General features: G+C 59.7%; 1 protein-coding gene across 1 annotated transcript; it reads right to left on the reverse strand.

Annotated features, from left to right (window-relative positions):
* Positions 1-662: 662 nt before the first annotated feature.
* On the reverse strand, positions 663-8,395 carry ABCG4 (ATP binding cassette subfamily G member 4). The gene is made up of 15 exons (XM_026041048.1): positions 8,369-8,395; positions 6,948-7,185; positions 4,762-4,879; positions 4,545-4,677; positions 4,399-4,449; positions 4,080-4,225; positions 3,787-3,910; positions 3,563-3,677; positions 3,262-3,401; positions 3,036-3,134; positions 2,673-2,841; positions 1,975-2,075; positions 1,695-1,853; positions 1,394-1,512; positions 663-1,272 (listed from the first exon to the last, which is right to left on the reverse strand). The coding sequence occupies exons 2-15, from the start codon at positions 7,174-7,176 to the stop codon at positions 1,047-1,049; spliced, it is 1,929 nt and encodes a 642-aa protein (XP_025896833.1). The 5' UTR covers positions 7,177-7,185; positions 8,369-8,395; the 3' UTR covers positions 663-1,046.
* Between the last annotated feature and the right edge of the window lie 4,986 nt (positions 8,396-13,381).

Consider the following 13,381-nt stretch of genomic DNA (forward strand, 5'->3'; position numbering starts at 1 on the left):
CTGCTAGTGTTGCAACATGTTCTGAAGAACCAGCAAGCTGCCAAAATGCCTTACCTTAGCAAGGGGCACAGGTAACTTTGGAGGAGCAGCCAGAGGTGCTTGCCAAAGGGACCTCTCCTTGCAGGCAGTGCAAAGCCCATGCTGAGCAAGGGGTATCTTCCCAGTGCTGCCGGGAGAGCCAGAGCTGTGCAGGGAAAAGAGGAGAGAGGCAGTGCAGGGCATGAGGCCAGTCCCAAGGGCTTGGCGCTAGTTCTACTCCTGCAGCAGACACACGAGCATTGCTAGCAGCTCATCACTGCTAGGGCATGAGACCTCTGAGCCTTCCTCTGCCTGCTGGCTCCCATTTCCACACACTGAACTCCAGTGCAGTTAAAAAAAAAAAAAAAAAAAAAAAAAAAAAAAAAAAAAAAAAGAGGAGAAAATAAACAAGCTAGGGGGGATTTCTACAGGAAGAGGAAGAAAGAGAACACTGCAGTTTCTGCAGCTGTGGGGGCAGGAAACAGCAAAAGCCTTGTGCAACGAGGCTTATTGCTCCTCAGGGCTCTCCTTAGCCCTGGCACATGCGCTGCTGTGCAGGGGCCTGCAGCTGGGCAGCTGTGCACTGCAGAGCTGTACTTCGCAGATGTCTCCTCCCTGCTTTGGCTTCAAGCCCCCCTTGCCTCTCCCCTCTTTGCCTCGCTCTCCTTCTGACTTTGCAGAGCCTTTCCTCCATGGGACTGTCCCTGGTGTCCAGAGGGGCTTGATGGAGAGGGGTGGTGCTGGGCAGAGGCGACCAGAGGGGATCAAAGCTCCACAGGGTCCGTCAGTCCCAGTGGAGAGGGCGGCACATGCCGGGGCTGTACAAAACATGTGCGATGATGAGTGTGTGGAAAGGTTAAAACAGTTCCGAGACATCTCAAAACCCTTCTCGACTGAGCCAGGCCTGGCTGGCACCTGCCAACACCTCCGCCGCCAGACCATGACCTGCCAGGAATGCTGCGTCCATCTGTAGATCGTCTCTCACAGCTGGCCAGGCCCGGGAACAGCTTCGGGGCCCCGCAGCCCCTTTATCTCTCTGACTTGACTTTGTACCTGAGGACCAGGTAAGCCAGGAGTCGCAGGATGATGAAGAAGATGCCCAGGATGAGGAAGTCCAGGTAGAGCTTGGCCTCCTCCACGTCCAGCTCCTGCAGGATCTTGATGGGCTTTTGGAAAGGGCAGAAGTCCTCGAGGCACTCCAGGTCCTCACGCTCCATGGCGTAGATGGTGAGAATGACACCCTCAAAGCCATACCTAGGGAGGAGTGCACTATGTAAGCTACCACGTATCTCCTCAACACCAAGCTGGACAGATCGGGATGCCCGTCTCCTCCCCAGCCCTCACAGGAGCTGCCGAACAGAGCGGAGGGTCCCACCTGACATAAGAGACGTAGGAACTCCACTGCAGGTAGGTGGGGATGGTCTTGAAGCTGACAAAGAAGCCTGAGAAGAGCAGCACGGGGATGGCAGTGACAGGTCCCACAAAGGTGGCCACCTGGAGAACGGAGGCCAACGGGAGTCACGTCACCATGGAGAGGTGCACATAAGTGTGGCCACATGTGACATTCATACACCAGCCCTTCCTTGCATTCCTCCTTGTTGTGAGACCCCCAGCAATATCTCTCCCTCCACACAATCAGCCTCCCAGTCCCAGCAAAGCCAGGGCCTTGTCCAAACCTGTAGGGAAGTGGAAGCCGCTCCGATGAGAAGCCCAAGGGACTGGGCCACCAAGGCTGTGGCCGTGGCCAGGGCGGAGAAGAGGAGGAAGCGTGTGGCTTCTGGAGGCTGTCCTGTCATCCAGTACACGATGCTACAGTATGCAATGGGGCAGATCACCTGCAGAGTGTTGGTAGAACAGATAGCTCAATGGGCTCGTGCCCACACTCATCACCATCCCACCAGATCCTCCCTGGGGGAAGGAAGGCCTCAGAGATGCTCGCGTCCAGCAAAAACCCACCTGGAAAGGCACATCTGCCATGGTCTTGGCCAGGTAATAGGCCTTCAGGCTGTACCAGTAGTTCAGGTGCTCTCGCAGGAACACAGACATCTCCTGGGGGACTGCAGGCAGAAGGCCAGGAGGAGTTAGCAGTCGACAGCACCCTGGCCCACACTGCTGCAGCCCTCACCTCCCTGTGCCCCAGTATCAGCAGACGTGGTGCTCCCCACTGACTCAGAGCCTCAATGGGCCAAAACGCGTGGCCAGTAAGAACAACAACAATCCAGTGAAAAACATGGGAGATTTCTGCATGGAAAAGTCAGCTTGGCTGGGGTGTTTTAATTAAGATTTTTGGGGAAGTGAAAGAGAGATGAAACGGTCAAACATGCTACATCACAGATAAATTATCAGCAAGATAAATAAATAAATACAGACCTTCTGTTTTGAGCCAGCAAGTGAACTACACCCAGCTGTTGAGCAAAAGCCAATACCTTCACAACTGGCATATATACCAGCTGATCCAATCTGAAAATTTCCCTTTTTTTCTATTTGACTTGTTCCCCCCTCTTCTCCCATGTCCCCACTTTTGTCCCAATTTGGCCAGCTCCTCACTGTCTGGCAGAAACTCAGCCATGGAGCTCAACCACCCTCCTCTGCCCCAAGGGGTGGGCTGTGGTCTCAGGGGCAGCTAACTGCCTTTGGGGCAGGAAGATCCTTACAGGTGAGAATGGTGGGCATCAGTGCGGCAAACATGAGGAAGAGCATAGAGAAGAAGAGAAACCCCGTGTTGTTGAAGACTTTGCCAGCGTCGTTGCCAATGTGCAGGTAGAGCAGCCCGATCAGCACCCCGATGCAGATGTGGGACATGAACCGCAGGTGGGTCAGTACCTGGAGGCAGAGTGGGCACAGGGCTCAGAGCAAAGCATCACAGGGCTCAAGAGGAAGCCAGCTTGACTGCTCCTCCAACATGAGCCCAACTTTATCCACTGTCTACTGCCCGCCTGCCATCTGGTCCTCCAACTCTGGCCCTCGTGTCCCAAATGTCCCCTCTCCCTTGGCCACTGACCCTTCCTTGCCCTCACCGTGTCCCGCAGGATGCAGATAAAGGTTCTCTTGAAAAGGATGCAGAACTGGGTGGTGGTGCTGGTGGCAAACGTGTGGCTCTCGATGTGGTCCACGTCCTGCAAGACCACAGGCAAGTCAATGGTATGGGTCAGGCTCACAACATAGGCTTTGAGGGGGACACATCTGGAAGCTGGGGGTCTTCCACTCCCAAGACCACAGGAGACTCCTCTCCTCCCCACTCACCCCTACGCAGTGTGCTGGACACGATGAGTCTGCCTTGTCAGGGCTGCTCTTCTTCTCGGCCATGGTGCACATGCCGTTCTGGACGGCGCGGAACAAGACGGGGTTAAGATCTCCGTACTCTCCTGAGGCCACCTCAATAACTGCAGAGGAGGAGAAGACCCCTAAGAGACGCAGACCTTGTCTCTCAACCTCCCTCCCTGCTAACCCAGGGGCACCTTGGGCAGCCTATAAGGTTGTTTTGTGTTTGAATCTCGCCACCCCCTGCTCCCACCATGGCCCCCACCAGGGCAGATGCACTCACTGAAGTCAGCAGGGTTATGGTATGTGGGGCAGTAGAGGCCGAGGCCCTTCAGGTAGGGGATGAGGTTGGTCACAACGCCTTTGAAGATGCACTGGCCCTGGCTCAGGATGTACAGCTGTAAGAGAGCAGTGGGACATCATGGCAGACACATCGCAGCGCACCCAGGGGCAATGCCCCTGCTTGCCCCCCGGAGAGAGAACCCTGCTCCCCAGGCCAGTCCAAACCTTGTCGAACATCTCAAACAGCTTGGCACTGGGCTGGTGGATGGTGCAGATGATGGTCCGGCCACCCTGAGCCAGGGACCGCATCAGGGAAACCACCTGGAAGCAGGAGGCACTGTCCAGACCACTGCAGGATGGGGCAGAGGAGAAAGAGACAACAAAGAGAGAGAGGAGAGGGTAAGAAGGGCATCCTGGAAACGCCCTCATCTGCCTCCCATTTGCCTGCCTTGCTAAATCAGCACTAGGCAGAGCACCGTGTCCTCTGGGCTGCTGGGCAGAGCCCTTTTCAGCCTCACCTGGTGGGCTCATCGAAGAACATGACGGGAGGGTTGTTCACCAGCTCCAGGGCGATGGCCAGGCGCTTGCGTTGGCCCCCAGACAGAGAGATGGTGCGGGTGTAGGAGCACTCCAGCAGCCCAAGAGCTGTCAGGATCTCGTTGACCTGCGAGACAGCCTCATTTACTGGGGACTCACCCCTCCAAAGCTTCTCCCCAGTCTTCCCATCACTGAGGATCCTTTGGGGCTCTCCCACTGGCCCACAGACCCCAGTTCTGGGAAGAGATGAGGCATCTGGACTCACCTTTCTCCTACCAGACAGAGGGACTGTGGACTTACCAGCTCCTTCTTCACCTCCTGCTTCTCGCTCAGCTTCAGATTAGCAGAGACCTGTGTGGAAAGGATGGGTAGGGAGACATGTCTGTGAGCTCATGCCTGTGAGACATGCCTGTGAGCATGGGGCTGCCCTCTCCCAGGCTGCTCACCATCATCGCTTCCAGCACAGTGAGGTGCGGCAGGAGCATGTCGTCCTGCATGATGTAGCAGGACATCTTGCGAAAGGTGCGCAGGTCCCGGGGCCGGCCGTTCACCAGGATCTGGCCTTTCATGCCGGTCTCCCTGAAGGAAGATCGCATGTGGAGATGTGACTCAGGGCTCGCAGTCCTGCAGAATCAGACCCACTGGCCACAGGGCCCGTCTCACCTGTATCCAGCCAGGATGTTCATGAGAGTGGACTTCCCAGCACCCGAAGGTCCCATGATGCCAATGAGTTCCCGCTGGCAGAACTTCCCGGACAGGCATTTCAGGAGAGTCTTGTACCCTGCAGGGAGAGAGCAGTGCAGGGTGGGCTCCTGAGAGGCACACAAGTCTAGATGCTGAGGGACCTGCAGTGCCTGGGGAGCCACAGGCCCTCTTGGAGCCCAGAGCTGTCTCCATCCCCATAGTGACTGTTGTGTCCAGGTGGCCATACACTCCCTGCCTCCTGCTCATGACCGGCACCACCAAATCCCAGCACAGGAGGCATGCCCTTGGTCATGGTGAGGACCACAGGGACCTCATGAAGCCTCCAAGGGGCCATGACCAGGCTGTGGCCATGGTACTAGGGCATCCATCACCTCCCCAGACCCCAGGATAGTGCGACAGAGGGGCTTGGGGCAGCCTGTGTCCCCAGGTCTGAGGAGTGCCTGGCCAATACCTTTGTTAGCATTCGTGCTGTGACACCCAGCAGCAGCCACTGCTAATCAGACCTAGAATTATCTCTGCTTTAAATGCTGTTGATTAGCATTTCCTTGCAGCAGAAATATGATGTGCTGGGCATGGGGAGCAGGCACAGCCTGGGGCTCTCAGCAGCTGCCCCCAAAACATAGCCCCAGCAGGTCAGCCCATGATGCAGGGCACCAGAGGCAAGCCAAACCACAGACTGGGGCTGGGCATCACCCTGTCAAAAACACATCCCCATGCTCGCGGGGTGGCAGCTGGCATTGGGAGAGGGCAACACATCCATGCAGTGCCTGGAGCAGGCACAGATACTACGTAACCACAACACCCTGTTGGGACAGCCCCTCTGCCCATCCCTCTCCAGGATGGGGGGGCCTGGCACCACGAGCTCCCCCTCACCCAGCTCCTATTTCCCAGGCATTATTTTCGGGGAGGGAGCCCACCCTGCATGCCCATGCACTCTGCAAGCCTCTTGTGCATCACTGGGCTTCCCAGTCTGGTGAGAACTGGGGGGAAGGCAGCGGGGGAGGCGGCCGAGCCCACGGCAGAGGGCAGGGGGCTGTGCTTGCTGCATCGCAGCACGGGGCGCAGCAGTGTGAGCGGACGCGGCAGCCCCCTCTGGCGCGCGCCGTCCCCACGCATGCCGCTCACGTCGGCGCCACTGCAGCTTGCGGAGCGGTTACTCGCGTTCATTGACTGACAGTAACCTCCCGCGTCAGCAGAGCGCGGGCAGCCCGGCCAGCTCCTGGAGCCGACAGCGCTGAACGGGCCCCTCCAGCTGCACCTGGTCCTGGGGAGAGGGGCATCCTTGCCCAGCCACGCTTGATCCCACCGCTCTTCTGCACAACTGGCTGCCCGAGCCTTTCCGCTTTCCGCCCTGCAGCGCAGCATCCAGGCTCCAGCACTCCCGGATGCTGTAGAAAGGCACGCTCTGCCCTGGGTGTCCCACACACATGACCAAACCTCTTATGGGGACCCTTGGGGCTGGTGCTGCCATCCTGCTGTGCCTCAGTTTCCTTGGGATAGTTGGGATAGGACAAGAGGCTCAGGCAGTGTCTGACTGGCAGGACGGACACCCCACAGGGAGCCCTGGAACCTCGGGGCTGACCGCTGTACCCCCCCACACACCAGGGTCATCCCTGCCTTTCTTCACCTTCAGCAGAGCAGCTCCCTCTCTGTATCACAGGGTTGCCTGATTGGCATCCCATTAGCTAAGAGAGCTAATTAAAGCAGGCTACCACCCACCAGTTGCCATCTGCCTCCCCTCACCAAGCTCCCATCCAGAGCCGTGCACAGGAAAGGAAACTGAGGCCCCAGCTGCTTGGGGAGCTGCCGAAGAGGAAATCCCCTGCAAACTGCATGTACGCTGCCTGCTGGGTTCTGTGCCAGGGCACCCCTTGGGGTCATGTCACACCCCGAGCAGCAGTGCTGGGCAAACGCATCCACCCTGGCTCTCCCCGAACTGGGAAAGCTGCCCTGCCTCCCTGCTAGCTGCCCTGGCCGGCTGCCTGCCCGGGCTGTGCTCAGCGTTCCTCTGGTGCGGTGCAGCAGAGATGTGCAGCCTCGCGGGCTGGCCGTGCTGCCCATGAGCAAAGGGGAATGCATGCAGCACAGAGATACAGGGGATCCAGGTGGAATGAGGGTGTGCAGAGCAGGGGAGCAGCTCCTACCTCGCTTCCTCCACCAGGAGCCTTCGCGCACAGAGTAGGAAAGGTCAATGAACTCGATGTTGACGGCTGAGCGCTTGGGGAGGTGGGAAAACCTTTGGGCCTCTGTGATGTGGTTCTCCACCTTCTTCAGGTGGGTGGTGAGGAGAGGGGCGTCCGGGGGGCTGGCATGGCACACTGTGTCCTCCAGCGCAATGGAGACGCACGTGGGATCCATGCCCTTCTCTGCCATGGTGCTGCTCTGTGGAAAACATGGGGACAGGTTCACAGAGACTCCTCTCTCAGGGATGGGGACTGCAAGGACAGGGGCTGACCCACAGCAAGTCCTCTCATCCCCATCCCTGCTGGCTCCAGGTCTTTCAGCTCCCTGTGAAGCTAGTGTGGTCCAGCACCCACAGCTGGGTGGAGGGATGGATGCGGCCTCGGCACCCCCAACTCTCCTGCAGCCAAGCCTCACAAAGGGACTCAAATCAAGGAGAAGCTCATCAGCCCCACGGTCAGTAACTCACGTGGCTCCAGCAGCAATCCTGGTGGGGCAAACAGGCCCCCGCTCCCTCTGCTGCCGGAGCCGGCTGAGCTGTAGTCAAGCTCCCGCCAGCCCCGCTCAGCTCAAGGGTTTCTCTGAGACGCAAGGGCCGACGCAGAGCCAAGCAGGGTGGGAAGCACATTGCTCCCCGGCTCACTGCGGCACCACAGCCTGGGAGGGGCTGGGGGTCCCCACCGCTCCGGCACTCAGAGCCTGAGCTGTCCCCGAGCAGGCTGGGCCCTGCACCCATCTGGGGCTGGGGTCCTAATGCTTTGCTAACCTACATTTTGCTGAGCTGCAGGCTCTGGGCTGCTGCTTGCTGCAGCTGCAGTGCACACACACCATCCCTTGAAACAGGAGGCTGGCCTCGCGAGGAGCTGCGCCGAGATCTTCGCAGCCCTCTCCCCGCCGCAAACAGATCCCTTGCAGGGCTGGAAGGAAGCCAGCCCCAGCCCTGAGGAGGAAGGAGTGGGAATGCAGATCCCCCTCCCCAGCAGCCGTGGGGCTTGGGGACCCCCTTGTGACAATGGCTGAGCTATGGCGCCAGCCCCAGAGCAGGGTCAGGGGCTGTGGGAGGCACAAAGCGCCCTCGGGCTCACCTTGACTCCTTCAGCCAGGCTTTACAAGGACTGCTAAATCCTGCAAGCCGCTCTCCCCGGCTTAACCCACCCCCAAGGCGAGGGCTGGGCAAGGCAGCTTTGCCAAGGATGTTCTTCCTTGATCCCAGCTCCTTGCTGGCCCCCTCCATCCTCACCAGACCAAACACTGCAGCCTTGCTCAGCACCCCCATTCCCACCTATTTCTCCCACCCTCTCTGGCAGCATCGCTCCCCATTCTCAGATCTACATCAAATTTCTCCAGGGAAATGGGGAGCCGGGCTGGACAGGCTGGTTCTCACCTTGCAGGATGCAGACACTGGGGCTCGGCTCCTCTCTCCTCTGGCACCGGTTGTGTCTTGATGTGGTTCCTGCTGCAAGCCTTGCTGCTGCTCCTGCTGCCTTCAGTCCCAGAGACCCAGCGGTGCCTCGGTGCAACGCCCTCAGCCTCTCCTCTGCAGACAAAGAGGCGATGCCCGCCTCGGATGCTCAGGGACAGCGCTAGACACCCTGGCCAAGCATGCGCTGGGCACAGAGCCCCAGGGCCAAAAGACAGCCAGGTCACCGCCGGCAGCCCGTCCTCAGCCCTAGCTCGTGGCACGGCCGCGGCAGCCCCCTGCCCGGGCTCTGCCCCTGCTAATCCCCAGCTGGGGTCTCCTCCCCATCCCTCCGCAGAGCGGGGAAGGGCCGTGTGGCAGGGAGGAGGCTCTCCGTGCCCCTGGGCCCGGCCGTGCCTCGCCGCCCGCCGGGGCTGGCTGCCCAGCGGCCCCCGGCCACGCGCTGGCCCCTCTCGCTCAGGTTTATCCCGACGCTGAATGTCAGCCCGGCAGGCTGGGCTCTCCAGGCAGGCTCTACTGCCAGGCAGCGCAAAAGCCTCTTAAAGGGACCGGCCCTATTTCCTCCCTGTGGGCCTCTCTGCTTGCAAGCCCTGCGCATCTGCAGCCCGGGGGCCTGGCGCTCACCACCTGCAGCCCATCCAGCCCCCAGCCTCTCCTGCAACCCCCATGCACTGCAGCACAGGCTCCCTAACGGGGCACAGACTGCGTAGAAACAGGCTCCTGCGATGGGACCACACAGCAAGGCTGAGCGTGGGCAACACAGACCAGGTGTGGGGACTGAGAGGGCACCAAGTGTCAGGGCTGCCCCTGTGCCACCCTGTGTGGCTTCACTCCCGACACGCTCCATCCACAGCCCATCACCACAGACCTGCCGGCCCTCCGTGCTCCCACCCTCAGCAGCACTCGCCTGGCTCCATCCTCACTGTTACTCACACCTCTCACCCACCACAGTTCTTAAACATATGGAAATGAGTGGCACTAACGAAGGTATTAATTAGAAAACCATCTGCCAAGCTGAGGAGAGTCTTCCCCTGCCGCAGCCAGGCTGGGGCTGGAAAGGTGCTTCAGGTAGCAATCCAGCCCCATGGAGGAGCAGAATGGGGCCAGCAGCTGGAAGACTTGTCTGTGGGGCAGGGCAGCCTGAAGTCGGGTGCTGGAGGGCACAAGGGAAATTTGGAGGGTCCTGGACATCTCAGGCTCCACAGAGATCTTGAGCCTTTTCCTCACAGAGCAAAAGGCATGTAGAGCTCATTCAGTTCACCCTGCTTTCACCATCCTCGCTCCGCTCTCCAGACACTCACCGTTAGCAGCTCTCAGCCCAGACACCCTCTAAGCAGTGCAGAACAGCCCTGCTTCCTTGCAGCCAGGGTGCAAACAGGGCCTGGGAGCAATCTCCCTTGCTGCTGAAGTCCTGCTGCTGCTCGGGGCTGGGCCAGGGCAGAGCCCGCCCCCCGTTGGCTGTGCAACCCCCCAGCACAACTGCAGCAACTCGCCACAGGTTCCTTCAAGGTGGAAACCGCACAGGTCTCAAGGTTTAGTACCTGGGAAGCTCAGGCAGCCAGCATCAAAGGCACATTTGGAGGCATCCACCTGGACCCCAACTTGGACCTCTCCACTACGGTCTTGGTGGTAGCTGAGTTCCCACTGTGTCTTAGTGCTTTGGGACCAGACCAGTGGCAGAGGAGACCTCTCTCAGCTCTGCCACATATGCTGGCCTCAAGGAATGGGACTGGCCATAGAGTCCCTCCACATGACTGGAGATCTTGTATGATTTCCTTTAGTATATCTTAAATTACCTGTGGTGCACCGTGTCCTCAATTGCACTGGTCACCCGTTTGGACAGGCTCCTGCTTCTCTAGGGGAATAAAAGTGCTGCCTCTTCCAGCACTGCTTTGGAGGGAGCCAGAGCGGCTCCCCTGGGAGCACAAGGCTAGATGGAGAGTTGGGTGCCAGAGCCAGCCCGAGCATCACCCCAGAGAGCAGCCAAGGGTCCAAGAGGGAATGGAAACACACTATGCAGGAAAGGTTGCTTCCTGGAAGAGAGACAATGCAACTTGGGGCAAGGGCAGAACCTACAGCAGCTGGAGACACTTCCCAGCACATCCAGAAAGACTTTGGATCAGCAAGTCTCAAGGTAATGCTTTATTCCTTACAAAGTTTGATGCAGACATATGTTTGCTGTGGCCTGTTCTGCCATGCAGAGGTGGCAGCAAGGAGCACATGGCTGCACACCCTGGCTCTCACACTCTGGCTCTACCATCCTGGCTGCAGTAAGTGCAGGAGCAGCTGAAAGCACAAGGAACACCCAGCAGGGAGAAGTCATAACCCACAGGAGAGATATGATTAATAATCCTGCAACACACAGCACAGGTAGACCCATTGCCCTTCTCAGAAATGGAGGTGGACGCAGAAGGGAACAGATACCAGCTCCATGGACCCAGTTGAAGGAAGCAAAAGGAACTCTCCAGCTTGATGAGCATCTCCTCACATTGAAGGGCAGCCCTGCAAGAGCGGTGAGGTGAGGCCCCTCTCTCCTATCCAGCAGCCTAGCAGCAGATAGAGCTGAAGAAAGAGCCCGGTGACAGAGACGGACTAAGAGAAGGCAGCACTCATCCAAGGCAGAGGTCTCTCTCAGAGCAGAGGCAGATCCTGCAGCTCCGACCAGCTCAGCTCTACCCAGAGGAAGCTGCAAGGAAGGCAGGAGCAGCAGGTTTTGAGTAGTTCGGCAGCCCCCAGCTGCTGCAGGCGCTGGGGATCACCCTCTACACTAAAAGCAGACATCTAGCAGGGCGGACAGCTGCTGGCCAGCACATGTCCACCTCAGCACAGGCACTCACCGCACGGGACGTGGCAGTCGCACTCGCAGATGTCGCAGCGCTGGAACCAGCGGGCCCAGCCGGACTGCTTGGTGACGCAGGCTGAGATCTTGATGCAGCCACGGTTGAGGAAGGCTCCCAGGTGAGTGTGGCTGCTGCAGGATGAGGAGCACCTCCCGGTGATGTCCCGCTCATTGATCTCAATCCGGCCTCGCAGGCAGATCCCTGTGGGAGTGGGGCCGGAGAGCGGCGTAAAGAGCTGCCTGCAGCCACCTTCTTCGCAGCCCCCCTGCAGCTAACTGGCAATGCTCAGGGCGGGAAGGGGCTGGGGACCTCTCTGCAACCCTCCTCCAGGTCCAAAGCGGCTGCAGATACCTCCCCAGGGACCTCACAGGCACGGCGTTCCCCTGGCCCAGCACGTGGCCCAGTGCTACTCACGGAGGCAGGTGGGCTTGGGAGTCCAGCGGCCATCGGACTGGCAGGCGCTGGCTGGGTCGCCCAGGAGCAGGAAGCCGGGCCGGCAGCTGTAGCGCACCACGGAGCCGACCCACCAGTCGTTGCCGTACACCACGGAGTTGAAGTCCGCTTCGGGCCGCCCACAGTTCACTGCGGAGAGGCAAGTCCCCACGCAAAGAAATACCCACGTTGGCAGGGCAGCACAGCATCCCGCAGCACCGCTCCTCTGGCACTGCCCTCCAGGATGCTCAGGCTGCCCCAAGGGTCCTGAGCGAGGGACTAGAGTGCCAGACTGGCACTGTGGGGGCTCTTTGCCAATGTCCCCTTGCTGGCCAGGGAGCAGCAAGCTGCAAGCACGGATGCACACACACGTGTGGTGCAAACCTGCCCTGCCCAACAGGCTGTGCCAAGTCCTGCAGCCCTCCCGCGTCCCCTCCTGCGTCCCACCAGCCCTACCTCGGCAGAAGGACTTGTAGCCCAGCCAGCAGCAGCTGCCATTCCCACATTGGCTTCTCTTCAGCTCCTTGTGCTTCCCCTTGCAGCCCCCCAGGCAAATGGGTGCTGTGCCAGACCAGTAGGTATCCAGAACTCCCGGTGCTGCAGGGGAGCAAGGCAAAGAGGGGCTGGAAGGGCTGTGCTCCCCCAGCCCGGGAACATCGGCAGCCGAGCACCAGCAGCCCCGAGATCAGAAGCTCGAGCTCAGCCCCTCTGAGCCCCCCTGCATCCCGTTACCTTCCTGCTCCTCACAGGAGACCAGCGTAGCCAGCAAGACAAGGAACAGGATGCTCAGCCCCATAGCACATGCACCACCCTCCTCTCCACCCCACAGCTCATGTCAGGATGCGGTCCCTGGGCCTGCCCATCTCCAGCAGCCCCAGGAGTGCTACCCGGCTTGCCCCGGAGAACACCAACTTGGTTTCCATGCACTCGGGCTGAGACACACTGTAGGGCATGGGGGAAGGGAGGAGCCGCTCCCCTTAATCCGAATCCTCTCCCCAGCAGATAATCCCTGGCAGATTACCCTTCCCAGACCCAGGTTTTAAAGGGACACCTCCTGTCGGCCACCCCAGGCTCTACGCGGTTCCCAGCGTGTAGCACACGGGTGGCAGAGGAGCACCGCAGCGGGGGCACAGCGGGGACAGAGCGGGCACTGCCACAGCTTGGCAGCAGAGCCCCGAGGCCCGTGTGTCGGAGATGGAGCCAAGAGGGGAGTGCTGCGAAAGCTTGTCTGGCTGGAGTCCCTTCTCTCGAGGGCATTCTTGGCCCAGCCGCGCCAAGTGCCAGCGAGGAAGTGTCCAAGAGGAGCGCAGAAGGCTGAGCAAGGCTGGCCGCAGCCTGTGCCGGCAGCCCGGCCTCGCTGCATCCTCCTCCTTGCTGCTCCTTGCCCTGGCACCAGCCCAAGGGGGGCTGCTCTTGTGCCCCCCACCCCACGGGCACAGCCACAAGTCACACCCACAGCCTTTGTAATTAGAAAGTGAGCAGATGGCCAGGGGCTTAGCTTGAAGTGATTTTCTCCACCAGAGAGGGAAGAAGTCAGTGCCAGGCCCAAGAGCAGCGAGGACACTGAAACTGCCCGTCCGCCTCCATGTGGCCTCCCACTTCCGCACCAAGGGTGGCAAAGGCCACGCTCACCCTGCTCACACCAGGAACACCAGCTTCATGCGGTCCTTATCCAAAGCACTTCCCAAGGGGCAAGCTGCCTCTG

This window comes from Nothoprocta perdicaria, unplaced genomic scaffold (assembly GCF_003342845.1).
Source record: "Nothoprocta perdicaria isolate Ctin4 unplaced genomic scaffold, notPer1 scaffold_275, whole genome shotgun sequence".
In the NCBI taxonomy this organism is placed as follows: domain Eukaryota; kingdom Metazoa; phylum Chordata; class Aves; order Tinamiformes; family Tinamidae; genus Nothoprocta; species Nothoprocta perdicaria.

What these genes read in the sequence shown, in the direction of transcription:
- ABCG4 (XM_026041048.1), bottom strand. Translation starts at nt 7,176, where the DNA reads ATGGCAGAGAAGGGCATGGATCCCACGTGCGTCTCCATTGCGCTGGAG. An exon ending in AACATCCTGGCTGGATACAG is followed by an intron (nt 4,678 to 4,761) that starts GTGAGACGGGCC and finishes ATCTTCCTTCAG; the next exon opens with GGAGACCGGCATGAAAGGCC. An exon ending in TGGCAGATGTGCCTTTCCAG is followed by an intron (nt 1,854 to 1,974) that starts GTGGGTTTTTGC and finishes AACACTCTGCAG; the next exon opens with GTGATCTGCCCCATTGCATA.